We start from the raw sequence: 14,621 nt of genomic DNA on the forward strand, positions 1-14,621 counted from the left end.
CTAAAACCCCAGCCCCCCGAAGCTCCGCACCGTTTCGAAATGGGGAAAGCCACGACGACATCGGGCCCGGGCGCTGAGGCCGCTGACGAAACCCGATGCTCGGCCCCGCCCGAAGTGAGGGGAAGCCCAGAGCCGAATCCTCCCCGGACGGATCCTGAGAGTCATCCCGAGCCGGTCCCAATCACCCCCGTCCAGAGCCCTGGCGTCAACGCAATCCACGCTGACGAGTATCCTGAGGGCGGCAGAGAGGCGCTGGTCGTCTTGTTCGGCACGTGGTGCGTCCTCTTCTGCACCTTCGGCCTCGGCAACAGCATCGGTGTCTTCCAGACGTACTACGTCAACCACGCGCTCCGCCAGTATTCCTCGTCCACTATTTCGTGGATCACAAGTTTCATGCAATGGACCTTGAACTTTATGCCCATCGTAGTACGTTGTATTTTGTCGCAGTTGACACTTGGCCCCCACGAGTCCCCGTTCCCGCAAGACTCGAGAGCCCGACCAGAGCTGACCTCGGAGATCAGTGGGGCTTCGCCTTCGATAAGTACGGCGCACGCTGGATCCTCGTCTTCGGCACCGTGACGTACGTCTTTGGCATGATGATGGTGTCCCTGGCAACCGAGTACTACCAGTTCTTCCTCGCGCAGAGCATCGTCTGTCCCATCGGCGCCAGCGCCGTGACCAGCGCGAGCATGTCGTGTCTCGTGACCTGGTTTCATCGCAGGCGCGCAACTGCCTTCGGCATCATGATGTCTGGCTCCTCGTTTGGCGGCATCATCCTGCCCATCATGATCCCGAGGCTGATCGACTCCGTCGGGTTCCCCTGGGCGATGCGCGCCGTCGGATTCATGTTCCTCGGGCTTCTCACCGTCGCCTGCTTTACTGTCAAGTCTCGACTCCCGCCTCAGAAGAAGCCGGTGGACTTTGGAGAATATTTCCGGGGCATCCGGGAACCGACAATGATGTCGACTGTGTTCGGACTGTTCTTGGTCTTCTGGGGGCTATTCCTTCCGTATAATTTTGTCATCCTGCAGGCCAAAGCACAAAGCATGGATGACAATCTTGTCATCTACCTGTTACCGATCATGCATGCCGTTGGGTACGCCAACCAGCCTTCTTTTCATCCCTCGATCGCCCATGCTAACCTCGGGTCACAGTATCATCGGGCGTGTCGTACCTGGCCTCTTCGCAGACAAGATAGGCCGGTACAATATCATGATCATCATCGCCACATTGACAGGAATCGCCTGCCTGGCCCTCTGGATACCGATCCAAAACAACGCCGGCATTCTCGTCTTCACAGCGGCCTTCGGCTTCCTTTCCTCGGGCCTGACGTCCATCGGGCCTACCTTGATCGCCCAGATATCCGACATTAGGGAGATCGGCGCGCGGACCGGCACCGCGTTCGCGTTCCAGTCATTCGGCGCGCTCACAGGCAGCCCAATTGCGAGCGCCATCGTCGACGCGCGTGGGGGAGAATACCTGGGCCTGCAGCTGTTTTGTGGGTTCTCGATCCTGGCGTCGGCGGGCGTTTTCGCGTCGGCGCGGCATGTGCAGGCGGGAGGCTTCAAGTTGAAAAAGGTTTGATGCCGATTAGTGCTTTCCACTGAGATCATCCTATAACGACATGGATATGAGAAACGGCCATGGAGAAATCATTGGTCTTGTGAGGAACTTTGAGATTGGACCGATACGGACCATAGCTGGCGCAGCTTTAGTGGACTAACCGGCCGAGTAAAAGCATTAGTCGAGGCAATATGCAACTTCATTAAGATAACAACCTCTTGCTTCCAAGACTGGAGCTTCAACGCGCCAATACTCCCCCATTCAGCGAATCCCACTCGCAACTCTTCCGATGTACTCAGCCGCTTTCCGTCAGAACTTCCTAGATAGGCGAGCACAAGCCCATACCACTGCCGGCGAAATTAAAACAGGAAGCATACTTTAAGTGTCTAAAATAGGTTGAAGTAATTGCTAGCCTGCCTTGGGGCTCCTGCTTCGATGACCCCATGTGCCGGAGCCGCTGTGGTGGCTCTCCTCCCATGTGAATAGCTTCATCTGAGACAGGCAAGTAATCTAAGGCAGGCATTATTGACCCACTTGGCCGAAAGCGGACTCTTTGGTTAAGGTTATTGCTGATGCTGATTATCACCAACTACAATCCAGCTTACGCTGCTTTCACAGTAAAGTTGCAACAGAGGAGATACTTGTTAATAGAAGTCGCGTTTCGCTACCTACCACACTTATGACCGCACTGTCTAGGTTTCTATTACGTCAGCATGTTCCTAACACTCTGGGGAGGGGGAAGTCACCAACCGCTTGGCAACAGGCAGCGACTTCCATCCGGCCAATGGCCTTTGTTGTCTCGATATGTCTGTCTGATTGTCTTGTTCCCGTACCCCAACAACGTCAGCTGTGGCAACATCAACTTCGCCTTCACATTGACGAATTTGATCAACGCCAATATCGTCCACAGACAACTACTTTCCGAGTTTATTTTTCGACTCGCAATACACAAATACATACCCAGCGACCGACTCAGTCAATAACCGAAGCACCCCAGTCCTCCGCCATGGCTTCTGAGGAGCCTGCACTTATAACGGACCCCAGTCAAATCGAGGAATTTGGCCTCGCACTCGGGCTCTCCAACCTCTCCGTGGATATTTCGCAACCCAGACCACCTTCGCTACCCTTAACACGACACATCAAGCTGGTTCTCCTCCAGCCTCTCGCCAAGCCCGCGGTGCTGGCGGCCTGCCGCAACCCTTCTTCGGCACTCACCTCGATGACTGTCTCCTCCGGGGACGGCACCTATTCCACAGCCCCGGGCAATGAGTACCTCAACCTCAGAATTCTCGACAAAGCGTGGCGTAAGGCCGTCGGCGCGGTCCTACCCGTGTCATTCATCACCTTTGACCTGAGCCTTCCGCAATCGTCACCCGGCAGCGAGGCAGAAGAGGGGGACGGCTCGGTCCAGAGGGTCTACTGGGACGTTTCTCCTCCAAACAACGTCAAGGCCCTCTGCATCCCCGTGCGGGACGTTTTGCGGCTAGTCAACACCATCGCTACCACGGCGCGTATGCGGACGCGCGAAGACTTGGGGTTCGACGTCGTGTACGAGAACGGGGACCTCGCACCATTGAATGCCATCACGTTGTTGCGCAAAAACCTTGGAGCCATCGCCGAGTCACGGCGCCCTAGCGGATCGGGTGGGCAGCATGGCGAGGGGAGTCACATGGCGTCACCTGGGACTGCGTCGTGAGATGGACGAACAAGAACTTGGATCGAGGCATGACGGCAAGTTGTCCACAACGAAAGGGGAGATCTACAATAAAGCAGGCTGAAGATCAACGTTAATGAGAGTCGACTTCATCCACTATCGGGCTATTCTGGTTTGGGTCATGCGCATGAGCGGGAACCACTCATGGATTGACTCGTTTTAGACGGAAGTGTAGGTTCAAGACCCACGTGTTGTTCAACGGCAGAGTACAGAGTAGTAACGGATCAAATCAACTCTTCGCGTGGTTCAAACAATTCATGGACAGAAGAGCCTCAATTCAGTAAACCAGCGAGTATGCTACATAATTGACTAAATAATACTGAAGCACAACCATCCAGAATGGGCCAGCCTAATGCTTTGTTCGCTTGAACACCCCTTCAGTAATTTTAAATCACCTATAATTCGGAGATGGAAGCTCTGAGGCATTGTTGCCGGTGCCGGCTTTGTTGATAGCAGGCACCTCGGACGTGTACTGCATGGCATGGCCGTTGTGGACTGCGTTGTACATTGGGGCAGCCTCGGGGCTTTGCGGTATCGCCGAGACGGGCGGCTGATACGGTCCAGCCGTACTCGTCGACATGATTGAAGGTGCGGGCATGGGGTGGGAGTAGCCATGGTGGTGTTGGATACTTTGCCCGACCCCCGCCGGGGTGACGGTGGATTGGTAGTTGCCCTTGGACGCGTCGAATCCGGTGGTCTGTCTAGAGAGTTGTGCTTCCATCGGGGCTCCGGAGTAGCCCATCCCGTTGTGGGGGAAGTGCTGGCTCACGCCGGGTGCCATTCCATCGGGGTTACCGTTGCTGTTGTTGTTTCTGCCCTTCTGGCGTTTGCGAGCTAGCATCCAGATCACGGCTGTGATGATGGCGCCCAGGAGGGCGACCCCACCGACGACTCCGCCCACGATCGCGCCAACAGGCGGGCCCGATGGCACCGGAGAAGTAGTCTCAGTTGGAGTAGCTGAGGGCCCGGTAGGTGGGGTACTGTTAGGACTGGGGGATACAGTGGTTGTGCTGGTGATTAAAGGGGTTGCACTAGTGGTCGTCGTAATGGGGGGGTCCACCAAGATATACCGGCTACCCCTGAATCTATTATTCGCGCACAGGAAGCCGGTGAGAGTCGATACGGTATCGCGGCCCAGGAGTTTTAAGCCCGTCATGCAAAAGGGATATGCAATGTCAAAGTTGCTGGTTGGAACTCGTGTGAGCCGAGCATACCCAAGAGCTTAAGCCCAGAAGGGAGGTAGGTGTTGGAAGTCTCACCAGCAAACGGTACCGATACCCTGGCTGCTCTGAGAGCAAACGGGATCCGTGTATTCTCTGCAGGCAGTGGCGGGTATGGAGCCTCGCCTGCAGCCGAAGTATCTTCCGTTGGTGGCACAGGTTTGAGTCGTTTCGCACACCCAAGGCGAGCCATCTGTCAATGGTTGAGGTTAGAAACAACAGAGACTCATCAGGTTTCCGAGGCATACCGGTCTCGAAATACCCGCAGGTAGGACTGATTTGTCTCTTCAAGGCCATGACTGCGAACCGCCCATGCGGGGGCGGCGTCGGCTCGGCTTCGAAGGGGTTAACCATGACATCTCGGGGCAGGGCTGTCATGGTAGCCAGGCCCGGATCGAAGCGAGCAATTTCGGCGGAGAGGGCCGCAACAATGAGCCCCGCGAGCGGGAGAAGACACTTGATCGATACCATGGTGGCGAAATGGGCGCCGTGGCTATGACCAATGTGGAAAACAGGGCTCAATTATGCCCGCTTGAGATAGAATACTGTGATTTCAAGACCAGCTAAGACGGGTAGAACAGAGGTGCATGGTACCTGGGGTTGTGAGACTATCGTGATAATCGTGATAAGTACTGGCTAAGGAACTCGTGCCGCGCACGAGGTCGTCAAAGTGAGCGGGTCGTCTTGGTTTTAAATAGAAGCTCGCCAGGGTCTATTTCACAGGCCAAATTAACACCAAAAATCGAGTGAAGTATTAAGCTTAGGGTTGCCAGATGTTTGCGTTCGGGTCCGCAACGCAGTGTCTCAGATCACCGGTGGACATCGCTGCGCTTTCCCCGCGCGGGGAGCGTCCTTTTGAACTGAGCTGAAAACTGGTAAACGGCTTCGGGCGACAATGGGCGAATGATAGACGCGGGGCGTCTCAGCCTTGCGATCCTCCCCGGACGGAAACAAAGAGGACTCGGTGGGAGGCCGGAAGCGGAGGCTGGGCGTGACTAGCATCGACGCCGACGGGGCTGACAGGAAAGTCTGACGGCAATGGGGACCAGCAAATCGTCATTTTTGTTCGGTGAGAGCTATCCAACTTCGGCAAGAAACCACCAGTTCATCGAATCAATGTCATGGATTGGCTACGAGCATCCCCTCTCAAAGCTTCCGACCCGCCACGTAGACAGGATGGTCCATGGATCATACCATAGGACATGTGAACTAGTTCGAATAAGATCCACATTCGGCCGGGATAGAATGAAGGTGGACACGGATTTGAGGAAGACTTCCGACGTGGGTAACTGAATAGCAAGACACTCTAGTGCTTAAGTGCGGTTGCCTCGCCCTTCTGCTCAGTGCTCACCCGTATGGATGCTCTTAACTCGTGAAAGTGATGCCTGAGGGGAGGCCAGGGTAAGTAGGGTGCAGGGCGAGCGAGTGAAGAGAGCCTTCGATGTAATCCACCCATCAATAAGGAGCCCGACTTGTTGTGGAGATGTTTTGGGTGGCCGTGGGCTCGGTCTGGGAGGAGCAAAGAGGCGTCACATTCCACGTGCCGCGTTCTGGGTCAACACGCGAACGCCGTTTCTTTCCCTTGAGGACTTTCTAGTGAAAAATTCGTGAGGGTACACTAGGCTTCAAGTAGATGCCTTTATCGTCGTTAATATGAGAAAGTGCATTTTATCGTCCTTTCCAGAGACAGAAGCAAGAGCTGACATATGCCATGTCACTGAAGAGGCAGTGTAAAAGCTGAGGTAGGAACGATTGGTTGGACTGGGGAAAGATATGCCCAAGCTCACTTGCTTCTCACATGAGGCCGGAAAGGATTAAAAAAGAAAGAGGCCAATCGCCCTCCCTAACACCCAGCGAACGTACAAAGAAGGAAGGCATCTCAGAAGGACCGGCAACCAGGCTTCTCGTCTGACTAGAATGCGGCCTTATCAAGGCAAGATAAACTTGTCCATGCGCAGAAGACCGGGCAACAGGGGACGATCTGGCGTTCGACGGTTGTCTTGCTAATGTGCTCGTGGCCCCTGCTTGTTGTGGTCACTTGGAGGAGCATGCTGCCTGCTGTCGGCTATTGACCTGAGCCGGTGTAAGTGGCAAGAGTCACTGCTTTTCCACGATGGGAGGGGAGATGCCAGTCACGAGCCTTGATGGAGAGATTCTACCGTAGCTGCGCAGAAGAAGGAGCCTTGAGGGCGTCCGCCAAGCTGCTGTGCAGCGTCGAGGTCTGGCGACGCAGGCGAAACCACGACTTCCGTCCTTCGATCGCAGACTAACGTCGGGCAGTCACGATAGATTCACTCACATCGATGGACATTCCTGAGGGATGGAACGCACAGGAGGTATTCTCCAGAAGGAGCATCACTGGCCGTTGTCATGTACCTTCCATGCTATACGCCTTCCTTCCATTTCCAATTGCTCAAGCCTGATTTTGCGCAGTCCCGAGGGAAGTTGAAGCCTAAGATCAGAAAATCCACGAACGGAAAGCGCAAATGATTTTTAGGACTACATAAACTCCATCAACCTCCATTCTTCGTCCTCCATCTTCGTCCTCCATCTTCGTCCTCCATCTTCGTCCTCCATCTTCGTCCTCATCTCCATCCTCCATCCTCCATCTCCTCTTCTTTGCTATCCGCCCTGCAGTTTCCAGCTCCTCTTCATGTACACAAGCGAGTGGTCGTCATCATCGTCTTCGTCTTCTTCGCCCTTGTACACGACATCTTCCTTGCAGTACGTCCATTTCCTCCCACTCCGAGTCCACCTCGCTCCTCAACATCGATTCTTGCCCCAGCGTCTCATCTCAGACGACATCTTGAACTGCAGATTCACGGTCAGGTCCCAGCAAAAGCCGAGCCCCAACGTCAACAGCTATGTCTCATCACTGATGAAGCTTTTCATGTCTAAAGGTATGGACTCCTTCAATGATTCTGCGGATCTCCAGTGAAGATACCGCTAATCTACTGAGCGCACGCGCTCAGCTTTTCGCGTGTTGCGCGGTGTTGATACTCGTGTCATCCTTCTGAGGAGTGAAGTTGAAGAGAAGGAGTCGGGTACTTTTTTTTTCCCTTCGGGTTTTCCTTGCCACCGCACCTGCTTAGCCGACCCGTGACCTTTCGCGTGGGGCTAACAAAAGGAGTTGGACTTCAAGGTTGGACTTCAAGGTTGGACTTCAAGGTTGGGCCAAAGGGGTCGGTGACTCGGAAGTGTGTCCTATTGTGTCTTGTGTACTGGCAATTAAAAAGACGTTGGGCTCAATTCATCCGTCTCCCACTCTCATCCGTGTCAAGCTTGTCTTCTTTGGTCTCCTAATGGACGTGACAGGCCCGGGCGTGAATCGTTCGGAGGCCGGATAACGAGGTAAAGGGATGTGGAGGTCCAGTCACAGGTAGTACGCCACGCTTAGGCATGTGGCTGGGCTTTCCTGGATCGAGTCCGGTGACCCTCGGGAGCGAGAAAACAACCGCAAAATCATAACAACAGAACCTGAACCGGCCGGGTTTCACTCTCCAGGATACCATCCTGGGACTGAATCACAAGCAGTGGTGGAAGCTCCTCCGCGCCAACCCTTACCACTAGACAACGCCGACCTTCAACCGTTCTTACGAGTTTCCTGACGACCATGATTGCGTCGCCGAGCGTCTGGGCGATGTCTACGAAGCTGCGCTGGCCGAGCTCAAGTGCAGTCCTTCCCTGAAGCAAATTGCCGGCAAGGTCGTCTACGCTCGAGTCCTAACCCCCAAGCTGTACAAAGCGATTCTCCAACGTCTCGTCCCCACCGACCCAGCCTGGGCCTCTCTTCACGAGGTCAATGGCAAGCATGACCTCTCCTATGGGATAAGTACCTACAATAAGGCTCGTATCAACTTTCTCAAAATCCAATAGTCTTCCAACCCCTGAGCAAAATCATTTTAACATATACTAGGCTCTGGGGCCTCGTCAACCGCTGGATTGAGCTTGCCACAGAGGGAAGCCCTTTTCTTCTTCTTCTTCTTCTTCTTCTTCTTCTTCTTCTTCTTCTTCTTCTTCTTCTTCTTCTTCTTCTTCTTCTTCTTCTTCTTCTTCTTCTTCTTCTTCTTCTTCTTCTTCTTCTTCTTCTTCTTCTTCTTCTTCTTCTTCTTCTTCTTCTTCTTCTTCTTCTTCTTCTTCTTCTTCTTCTTCTTCTTCTTCTTCTTCTTCTTCTTCTTCTTCTTCTTGTTCTTGTTCTTGTTCTTGTTCTCTAAAGCGGCTCGACTGCATTTGGCGCCGGTATTGTACCCATTCCTCTCCCTCTCGCCACCGCGAGGCACATACTCTCTGTCTATGCCGAACACGAACGATCCCGCGAGGGCGAGCAGGCCAACGGCCAGAAGAAGACGAGCAGCCGGACGCTATCATGAAACATGAACTTCCAAAGACTCACTTTGCAGGTCAAGGATCCTCTCGCCATGGACGACCTGAAACTTGCGAAGCGCGCCAGGCAGCCGGAGCGAGAGAACGAGATTTTGCGGCCAGAGCAAGATGGCCTCAGGACGGCCACCACCATGGAATGCGAACAACAGCGCCGTGAGGCTTGGCATAACATTGTCACTGACTACAATGATCGTCAGCTGAAAGAGGAGAAGGGACTCGTTTCGATGGAAATGTTGTGCGGCTTCTGAGAGTGGGTCAGAGAAAGCGGCAAACCGGGAGACAAATTGGAAGTCAAACTCAGGGATGATAGCAGCTGTATTCATTTCGGTGATCTTGGGGCTTGGTGATCGTCAGTGAACATGGAAAAGGAGATCCCTTTCGCTAGATACAAACATGTGTGTGTGTCGCCCAAGTCTTTGACTTGGAACCCTGAAGCAGTACCAAGTTGCAGCTCGTGAACTTTCGGCTGGGATGTGAGGAGATAATCATGTCAAGTGTATGTATATCCTTTCACCAGCTTGTCTTCGCAGCTGAGCAATGAGATTTTGATGAACCGACCAATCTTTTGATTGAAGAGATGAAGAGACAATAGTCTGATTTTGGCCGCCCCGGGATATCAAGCGCTAAATAACCATTACCGATATTAAGAACCTTCTAAGCAAACTCCAGCAGCACTTTTTTTTTTTGACTGTCAAGAACCGCGGCTTCCGCCCCCTCAGATGCCCAACTTTGTCGTCTGTGACCAGACCGGCAGCAGCACGAACAGCAACACGCTCAAACTCGAAAAGACGGCGCCTCCAACCATGGCCTGAAGCACGATCTTGTGCTGCAGCCGCCGCAGGTGGACGTCCTTGACCCGGATCTTGCGGTCAAAGATCATCATCCGCGAGAGGAACTTCATGAGCCCCGTGCGCTGCGACAGGAGCGAGGCGCTGTCGTCGAAGCGCTCCCAGGGGAGGGGCTGGCGCCTCGTGAAGAGGAGCAGGAAGAAGCAGCTTCCGCGCAGGCCCGACAGGATGAGGGACATGCCGACGAACCAGAGGGGCCAGGGGGCGAAGGCGTTCCATCGGCTGTGTGCGCCCATGAACGGCACGAAAGCACGGAGGAGGACACAGAGGAAGCCGGCGATGGTGAGGACGATGCCCATGCTGGTGGCCATGCAGAGCGTCTCAAAGGTGCCGTTGGAAACGCCGAGTCTCACGAAGTTGCGGTGCGAGCAGTTCTTGAGCAGGCCGTAAACGTGGTCGGCGATGGGCTTGAGGTGGGCCGGGTCGGACGAGTGCTGGAGGTCGAGGAGGGCCTGGTCGCGCAGCGCGGGCGGGATATTGAGCTCCTTCTCCGACCCGGGCAGGAGGAAGTTCTTGACGACGGCATTGAGCTCGGCGCGGTATGCGGAATTCGGGGCGATGCGGGCCGGGATGACGTTGGGGGCGCTGTTGGAGCAGACGGGCTTCGCGCAGGCGTTGGCCCATGACCTGATGCGGTCGCGACCGGTCGGACCGACTCTACTGTTGGGCTGGCAGGCGGTTTCCGGGGCGATGAGGTGCACGATGTTGGTCATGGTCTCGTCGGCTTGAAAAATTGTTAGTTCATGTTATCAACGGCAGGCAAGGTGATCAATGTCAATGTGGCGGGCGGCTTACCTGCATCGGGATCACATTCGAACTCGGACATTTGGATAGATGGGAGCTTTAGGGCGGCTGTGTCGATGGCGCTATCCGTCAAGCTATTCCTAGATGAGGTTGACTTTTCGACTTCCTTCTCGCCGAGGGGGAAGTTATTGAGGCTTCCTGTCTTTGCGTATGACGCTTGATAGTTGCGGAACCTGGGTCCCACCATCAGATTTTGTTGGGTTTGGCATAAAGATGAAAGTCAACTTACCAAACGAAAAACTCGAGGTTCTCAGGGGAGAACTCGATGTACTTGAGATACATGTAAAAGTCATACAGTGACATGGGAGAGCCTAATGGTCCAGAGTGTCAGTTTCGTTCGTCGCAGCAAAACGGGATTTACTCGGGCATGGTGTTCTTTCTTGGGTGCACTTACATGTCTCGTTCGCGAGAACCTTTTCCAAACTCAACCGTGCCGGGATAGGACTCTTTTCTCGTCCGTCCCTGCTCATGGGCCTTTTTCCAGACCTGATAGCGGCAGCATACTCTTTGAAATCCCGATACTCGGGCTTCTTGTACCAGATCAACCACTCGGGGAAGTGGAGGGTGAACTTGGACGACTTGGTCGTTTGACTTTCGGTATCCTCCTCCTCCCTTCTCGTATTTCTTTCTTTGCTTACGTCCATGTCGAAAATGACTTCTTGTTGGAATTACAGCCTATGGTGTGTGCAACTTGGCGTGGGGGGAAAAAGGAGCGAGCAAGACAGTGACGATGCAGGTCTTGTCAGGAACGTTCGTCCCAGTCATATATCAAGTGCCAGTCTACTTAGCGTCCCCTGTTTGCATGTGCCGCGGCGGCGCTCGATGCAGCAGATGAGGCTGGACCCGGGGCCGCAGGATTGTCTGTGTGGACGACCCTCACCCCTCGACGAGGCCGAGTGCTAGCTCCACGGCTCCAAGTCAAGTGAAAGAGCGATCTTGAACGGGATGATTGATTCGGTGGATCCTGGTTAGACCCTTTCGAGTCCTCCGCAGAAATCCCCAATCTGTTCGTTCATCAGCCATGTCTCATGACGACTGACGACTGACGAATGACATGCTGAAGGGAGGGAAACGCCATGGCTCTTCGCAGAGAGCAAGTTTGCGCTATTGTGTCCAAACATGGGATGCTCGAGGTGGAGAGGGGTTCGGACGGAGCGGCAAACCAACCGGATCCAGAATCCAGAGAGACGAGTCAAAGCGGCGTTGTTCAAAGGTACCTCTCTCTAGCTCGGCAGTCGGCGTCTCGCACTATGCCGCATTGGGCTGAAGAATGACTGCACTTGTGGCGTCGATGTATCATGGGCAAGTAGACTGGATTTTGAGACGAAGAAAGATGTACGCCAACGAAGGCCAATTTGAAGGGGGGCGTGATCCTCGGGCCAAGCATCGGATGCGGATGCGAATGTGGCGACACAGGCAAGCCGCAGCGTTCCTCTGTCGCGGAGTCTTGTTCATCGCTTTCTGCTCTTGTCCGTGTCTGGGGGGGAGGAGAGGGGGAGCGACTGGGCCGATCGGAATCTTGTTTGTCTCGCGCTCTCGCCTTCTCGACGACAAACAAAGAAGGCCCCCAATCGGCTGCGCATAATAGGTCACGTCGAGCTGTGCCGGCCCGAAGTTCAGAGTTCGAGACTCAGCCGAAGATGGGCGAGTTCTGGTTATGGTCAAAGGCCGGGTAGATGAGCGGGGCAAGATATTGAGTTCCATTCGTGATTGAGTCTGTTCCCGCCATCTTTCTAGGCACCATTGGATCCGGCTGACGACTCGCAATTCTTCCAAAACGACGATGCCGACGACGAAGAAGCCGCGATGCCCATCCTGCTGGATTGGGGGACCAGCGGGCGGTGCGTTTGACAGCTCGGGCCTGATGATTGATCCCTTTAGTGTGCTGCTTCGGCCGCGGGTTCCAGCAAAGGACTGCACTTTAAGAAAATCGAGGAGCTGTCCTGGGGCTAGATGCGGTGCCTTGATGATGTGGAGCAACGCTATCAAAGTCAACACGTGGGAGGAAGACGCAAATGGCGGATGGACGCAGGGATGCGGAGGCGGTGGAAGCGGAAGCGGAAGGCGAAGAGGAGATTTGGGGATGAACCTGCGCAAGGGCCCGCCCCGCCGCCGACTTGGCCTTTTTATTTTGTTTTCCTTTATTTTTAAACAGGCGGCTTCCAGCTTGTATCGTTCTGTTAGGGCAACCTGATTGCACAAATGACGGGACACGCACTTGGCTTGCATATTTTGCATATCTCACACTAATCCAGGTCGGTCCATGTCTACGTCCACATCGTTGTCCTGTCATGCATCGAGATGCACCTCTAGCCTCTGCTGTGTCCAAGCGAGCACCCTTCAACTGACAACTGTAACTGTCCATGTTTGTGCGTGCATTCGCATTCTCTTTCTCGCAAAGGGAGAAGTCGAGGAGGAGGGAGCAAACACACTCTTTCGCACAACACATCCTACCAACAAAACCCTGAACCGAGACCTGTCATTGGACAAGCGCGGCTCGTTGCTCACATTAGCTGCTCGAATCGGGCATCCAGCTCACTGGACTGGCCCCAACGCCATCTGTCCGCCACCTTCACGGTCGCCGTCACCTTCCACCGGCCGTCCCATAGGGTTACTCTTCTCTCCCTTCTCCCACCTGGCCCGAGCAAGCTGCAGAAAATGTTTGTTGCTCCGCCGATCAGAGCAAACAGAGATTAGCTCCGGCATGAGACATGCAGCTATCGTACGAGCAAGACACAAATTATCGATTGCGCCGAGCTGAGCTGGGGCCAACTGTTTGCTCTTTCCTCCCACAAAATCACCTGGCAGCAAGCCTGATCAGTGGTTTGCCTATCGTTCAGTCACAGTGTCCTTCACTGACTTACCTAGTTACACTCTCCTACCTACCCACTGACTGGCTCACTCGCCCGCTCGCTCACTACGAGCGACCTAGTCCAGGCACCTCGCCTGAGGAATGACACCACTTCCGGCTGCTAGCCTCTCACTTCCAACGTACAGGCGGCGTTGGAGACCAGCAGAGGCCCGAGTGTCAATCTAGCTCGAACCCTCCCGCTTTATTCATGGCGACCCGGCCATCGGCATGTCGCCGATCCGGGTGCACCGGCTCATATGTCTGCCTACGCGTCGCGGTGAGCGCTCTGTCACTCGGCACTGCGCGAGCAAACGGCGCTGCGACGCCTTGGCTCTTCCTGTCTCCCGTTGTGCTACTAAATCAAGCTAGTGCACTTCTGGCAACCAGAATCAACCGTCTTCTCGTATCAGCGGTTGACGGCAGCGGCGGTGGCGGTGGGATAGAATGCCGCGGACTGGGCGCTGCCAAACTGACCCGAGTTCTTCGAGTTACGGAGATTCTCTGCGCCTTTTCCTTCTGCGGTGGCTGATGTTGAAGCCGGATGCCTTGCCGAATCCATCCGGTAATTCATCTGTCAGTCGTCGCTGCATGCGGGATGGCGTCCGCCTGGCGGCGTTTCGAGAGACACTTACTTGTTTCCGTCATCGGGATATCGTAATCACGGCGACGCAAACAGCCACCGACGCCGGCATGTCATTCACTCCTTCATCTCCCTCGCGTAGCCTCTGTGTTTGGTCAAGTCCTCAGGGGTGCCCCGAGCCTAACATCGGTGGAAAGTTTCCCCTTTCGGTTGGTGTCTCGTAAGCCACCGTCGATGCAAGCGCGCAAGCAAGACACCCCCCGGATCTCCAAGCCATCGAGGCCGGGATTACATGTTGACAACGGGTCCTTTATGTTGGCAATCCCGAGATCGCGATCGACGGTTCCGCCCCTCTTTCCGTCTGGGACTTGTGTGATGAGCACGAATCCATTTTCATTGATGACATCCCTAGGAGTCTAAAGGCCGCATGCGTCTTTCTGGACAGTGAGCCCAAGCCCGAAGATCTGGGTCAGCTGTTGTGACATTGAACCCTCTAGCCTGAACTCAAAGCGCGCTCACAAGACAATACAGCTCTAGACCCCAGCCCACCTCCAATGAAATACTGGCCATGAGACAATGGAAGGAAGGGTCGACGGGGAAAGCATGTCTTTGGCATCGATGCTTGAATGGATCCATCAGTGTGAATACAATGGCAGCC

The 14,621-nt window shown here is 54.6% G+C and overlaps 6 protein-coding genes across 6 annotated transcripts; 3 read left to right on the forward strand and 3 right to left on the reverse strand.

Moving 5' to 3' along the window:
- Nucleotides 1-39: 39 nt before the first annotated feature.
- On the forward strand, nucleotides 40-1,584 carry CH63R_06472 (Riboflavin transporter MCH5; the record flags this gene model as incomplete). The annotated part of the gene is made up of 3 exons (XM_018301447.1): nucleotides 40-426; nucleotides 522-1,096; nucleotides 1,155-1,584. 3 exons carry the CDS (start codon nucleotides 40-42, stop codon nucleotides 1,582-1,584), a joined length of 1,392 nt encoding a protein of 463 aa, XP_018159297.1.
- A 985-nt stretch (nucleotides 1,585-2,569) lies between these two features.
- CH63R_06473 (uncharacterized protein) lies at nucleotides 2,570-3,259 on the forward strand (the record flags this gene model as incomplete). The annotated part of the gene is made up of 1 exon (XM_018301448.1): nucleotides 2,570-3,259. The coding sequence occupies one exon, from the start codon at nucleotides 2,570-2,572 to the stop codon at nucleotides 3,257-3,259; it is 690 nt and encodes a 229-aa protein (XP_018159298.1).
- A 409-nt stretch (nucleotides 3,260-3,668) lies between these two features.
- Nucleotides 3,669-4,968, reverse strand: CH63R_06474 (uncharacterized protein; the record flags this gene model as incomplete). The annotated part of the gene is made up of 3 exons (XM_018301449.1): nucleotides 3,669-4,498; nucleotides 4,550-4,690; nucleotides 4,746-4,968. The coding sequence occupies 3 exons, from the start codon at nucleotides 4,966-4,968 to the stop codon at nucleotides 3,669-3,671; spliced, it is 1,194 nt and encodes a 397-aa protein (XP_018159299.1).
- Nucleotides 4,969-7,150: 2,182 nt separating this feature from the next.
- CH63R_06475 (uncharacterized protein) lies at nucleotides 7,151-8,373 on the forward strand (the record flags this gene model as incomplete). Its single annotated transcript, XM_018301450.1, has 3 exons — nucleotides 7,151-7,397; nucleotides 7,470-7,501; nucleotides 8,068-8,373. The coding sequence occupies 3 exons, from the start codon at nucleotides 7,151-7,153 to the stop codon at nucleotides 8,371-8,373; spliced, it is 585 nt and encodes a 194-aa protein (XP_018159300.1).
- Nucleotides 8,374-8,399: 26 nt separating this feature from the next.
- Nucleotides 8,400-8,917, reverse strand: CH63R_06476 (uncharacterized protein; the record flags this gene model as incomplete). The annotated part of the gene is made up of 2 exons (XM_018301451.1): nucleotides 8,400-8,858; nucleotides 8,891-8,917. 2 exons carry the CDS (start codon nucleotides 8,915-8,917, stop codon nucleotides 8,400-8,402), a joined length of 486 nt encoding a protein of 161 aa, XP_018159301.1.
- Nucleotides 8,918-9,595: 678 nt separating this feature from the next.
- Nucleotides 9,596-11,176, reverse strand: CH63R_06477 (Rgs domain protein; the record flags this gene model as incomplete). Its single annotated transcript, XM_018301452.1, has 4 exons — nucleotides 9,596-10,452; nucleotides 10,524-10,705; nucleotides 10,762-10,843; nucleotides 10,927-11,176. 4 exons carry the CDS (start codon nucleotides 11,174-11,176, stop codon nucleotides 9,596-9,598), a joined length of 1,371 nt encoding a protein of 456 aa, XP_018159302.1.
- Nucleotides 11,177-14,621: the final 3,445 nt, after the last annotated feature.

This window comes from Colletotrichum higginsianum, chromosome 4 (assembly GCF_001672515.1).
Source record: "Colletotrichum higginsianum IMI 349063 chromosome 4, whole genome shotgun sequence".
In the NCBI taxonomy this organism is placed as follows: domain Eukaryota; kingdom Fungi; phylum Ascomycota; class Sordariomycetes; order Glomerellales; family Glomerellaceae; genus Colletotrichum; species Colletotrichum higginsianum.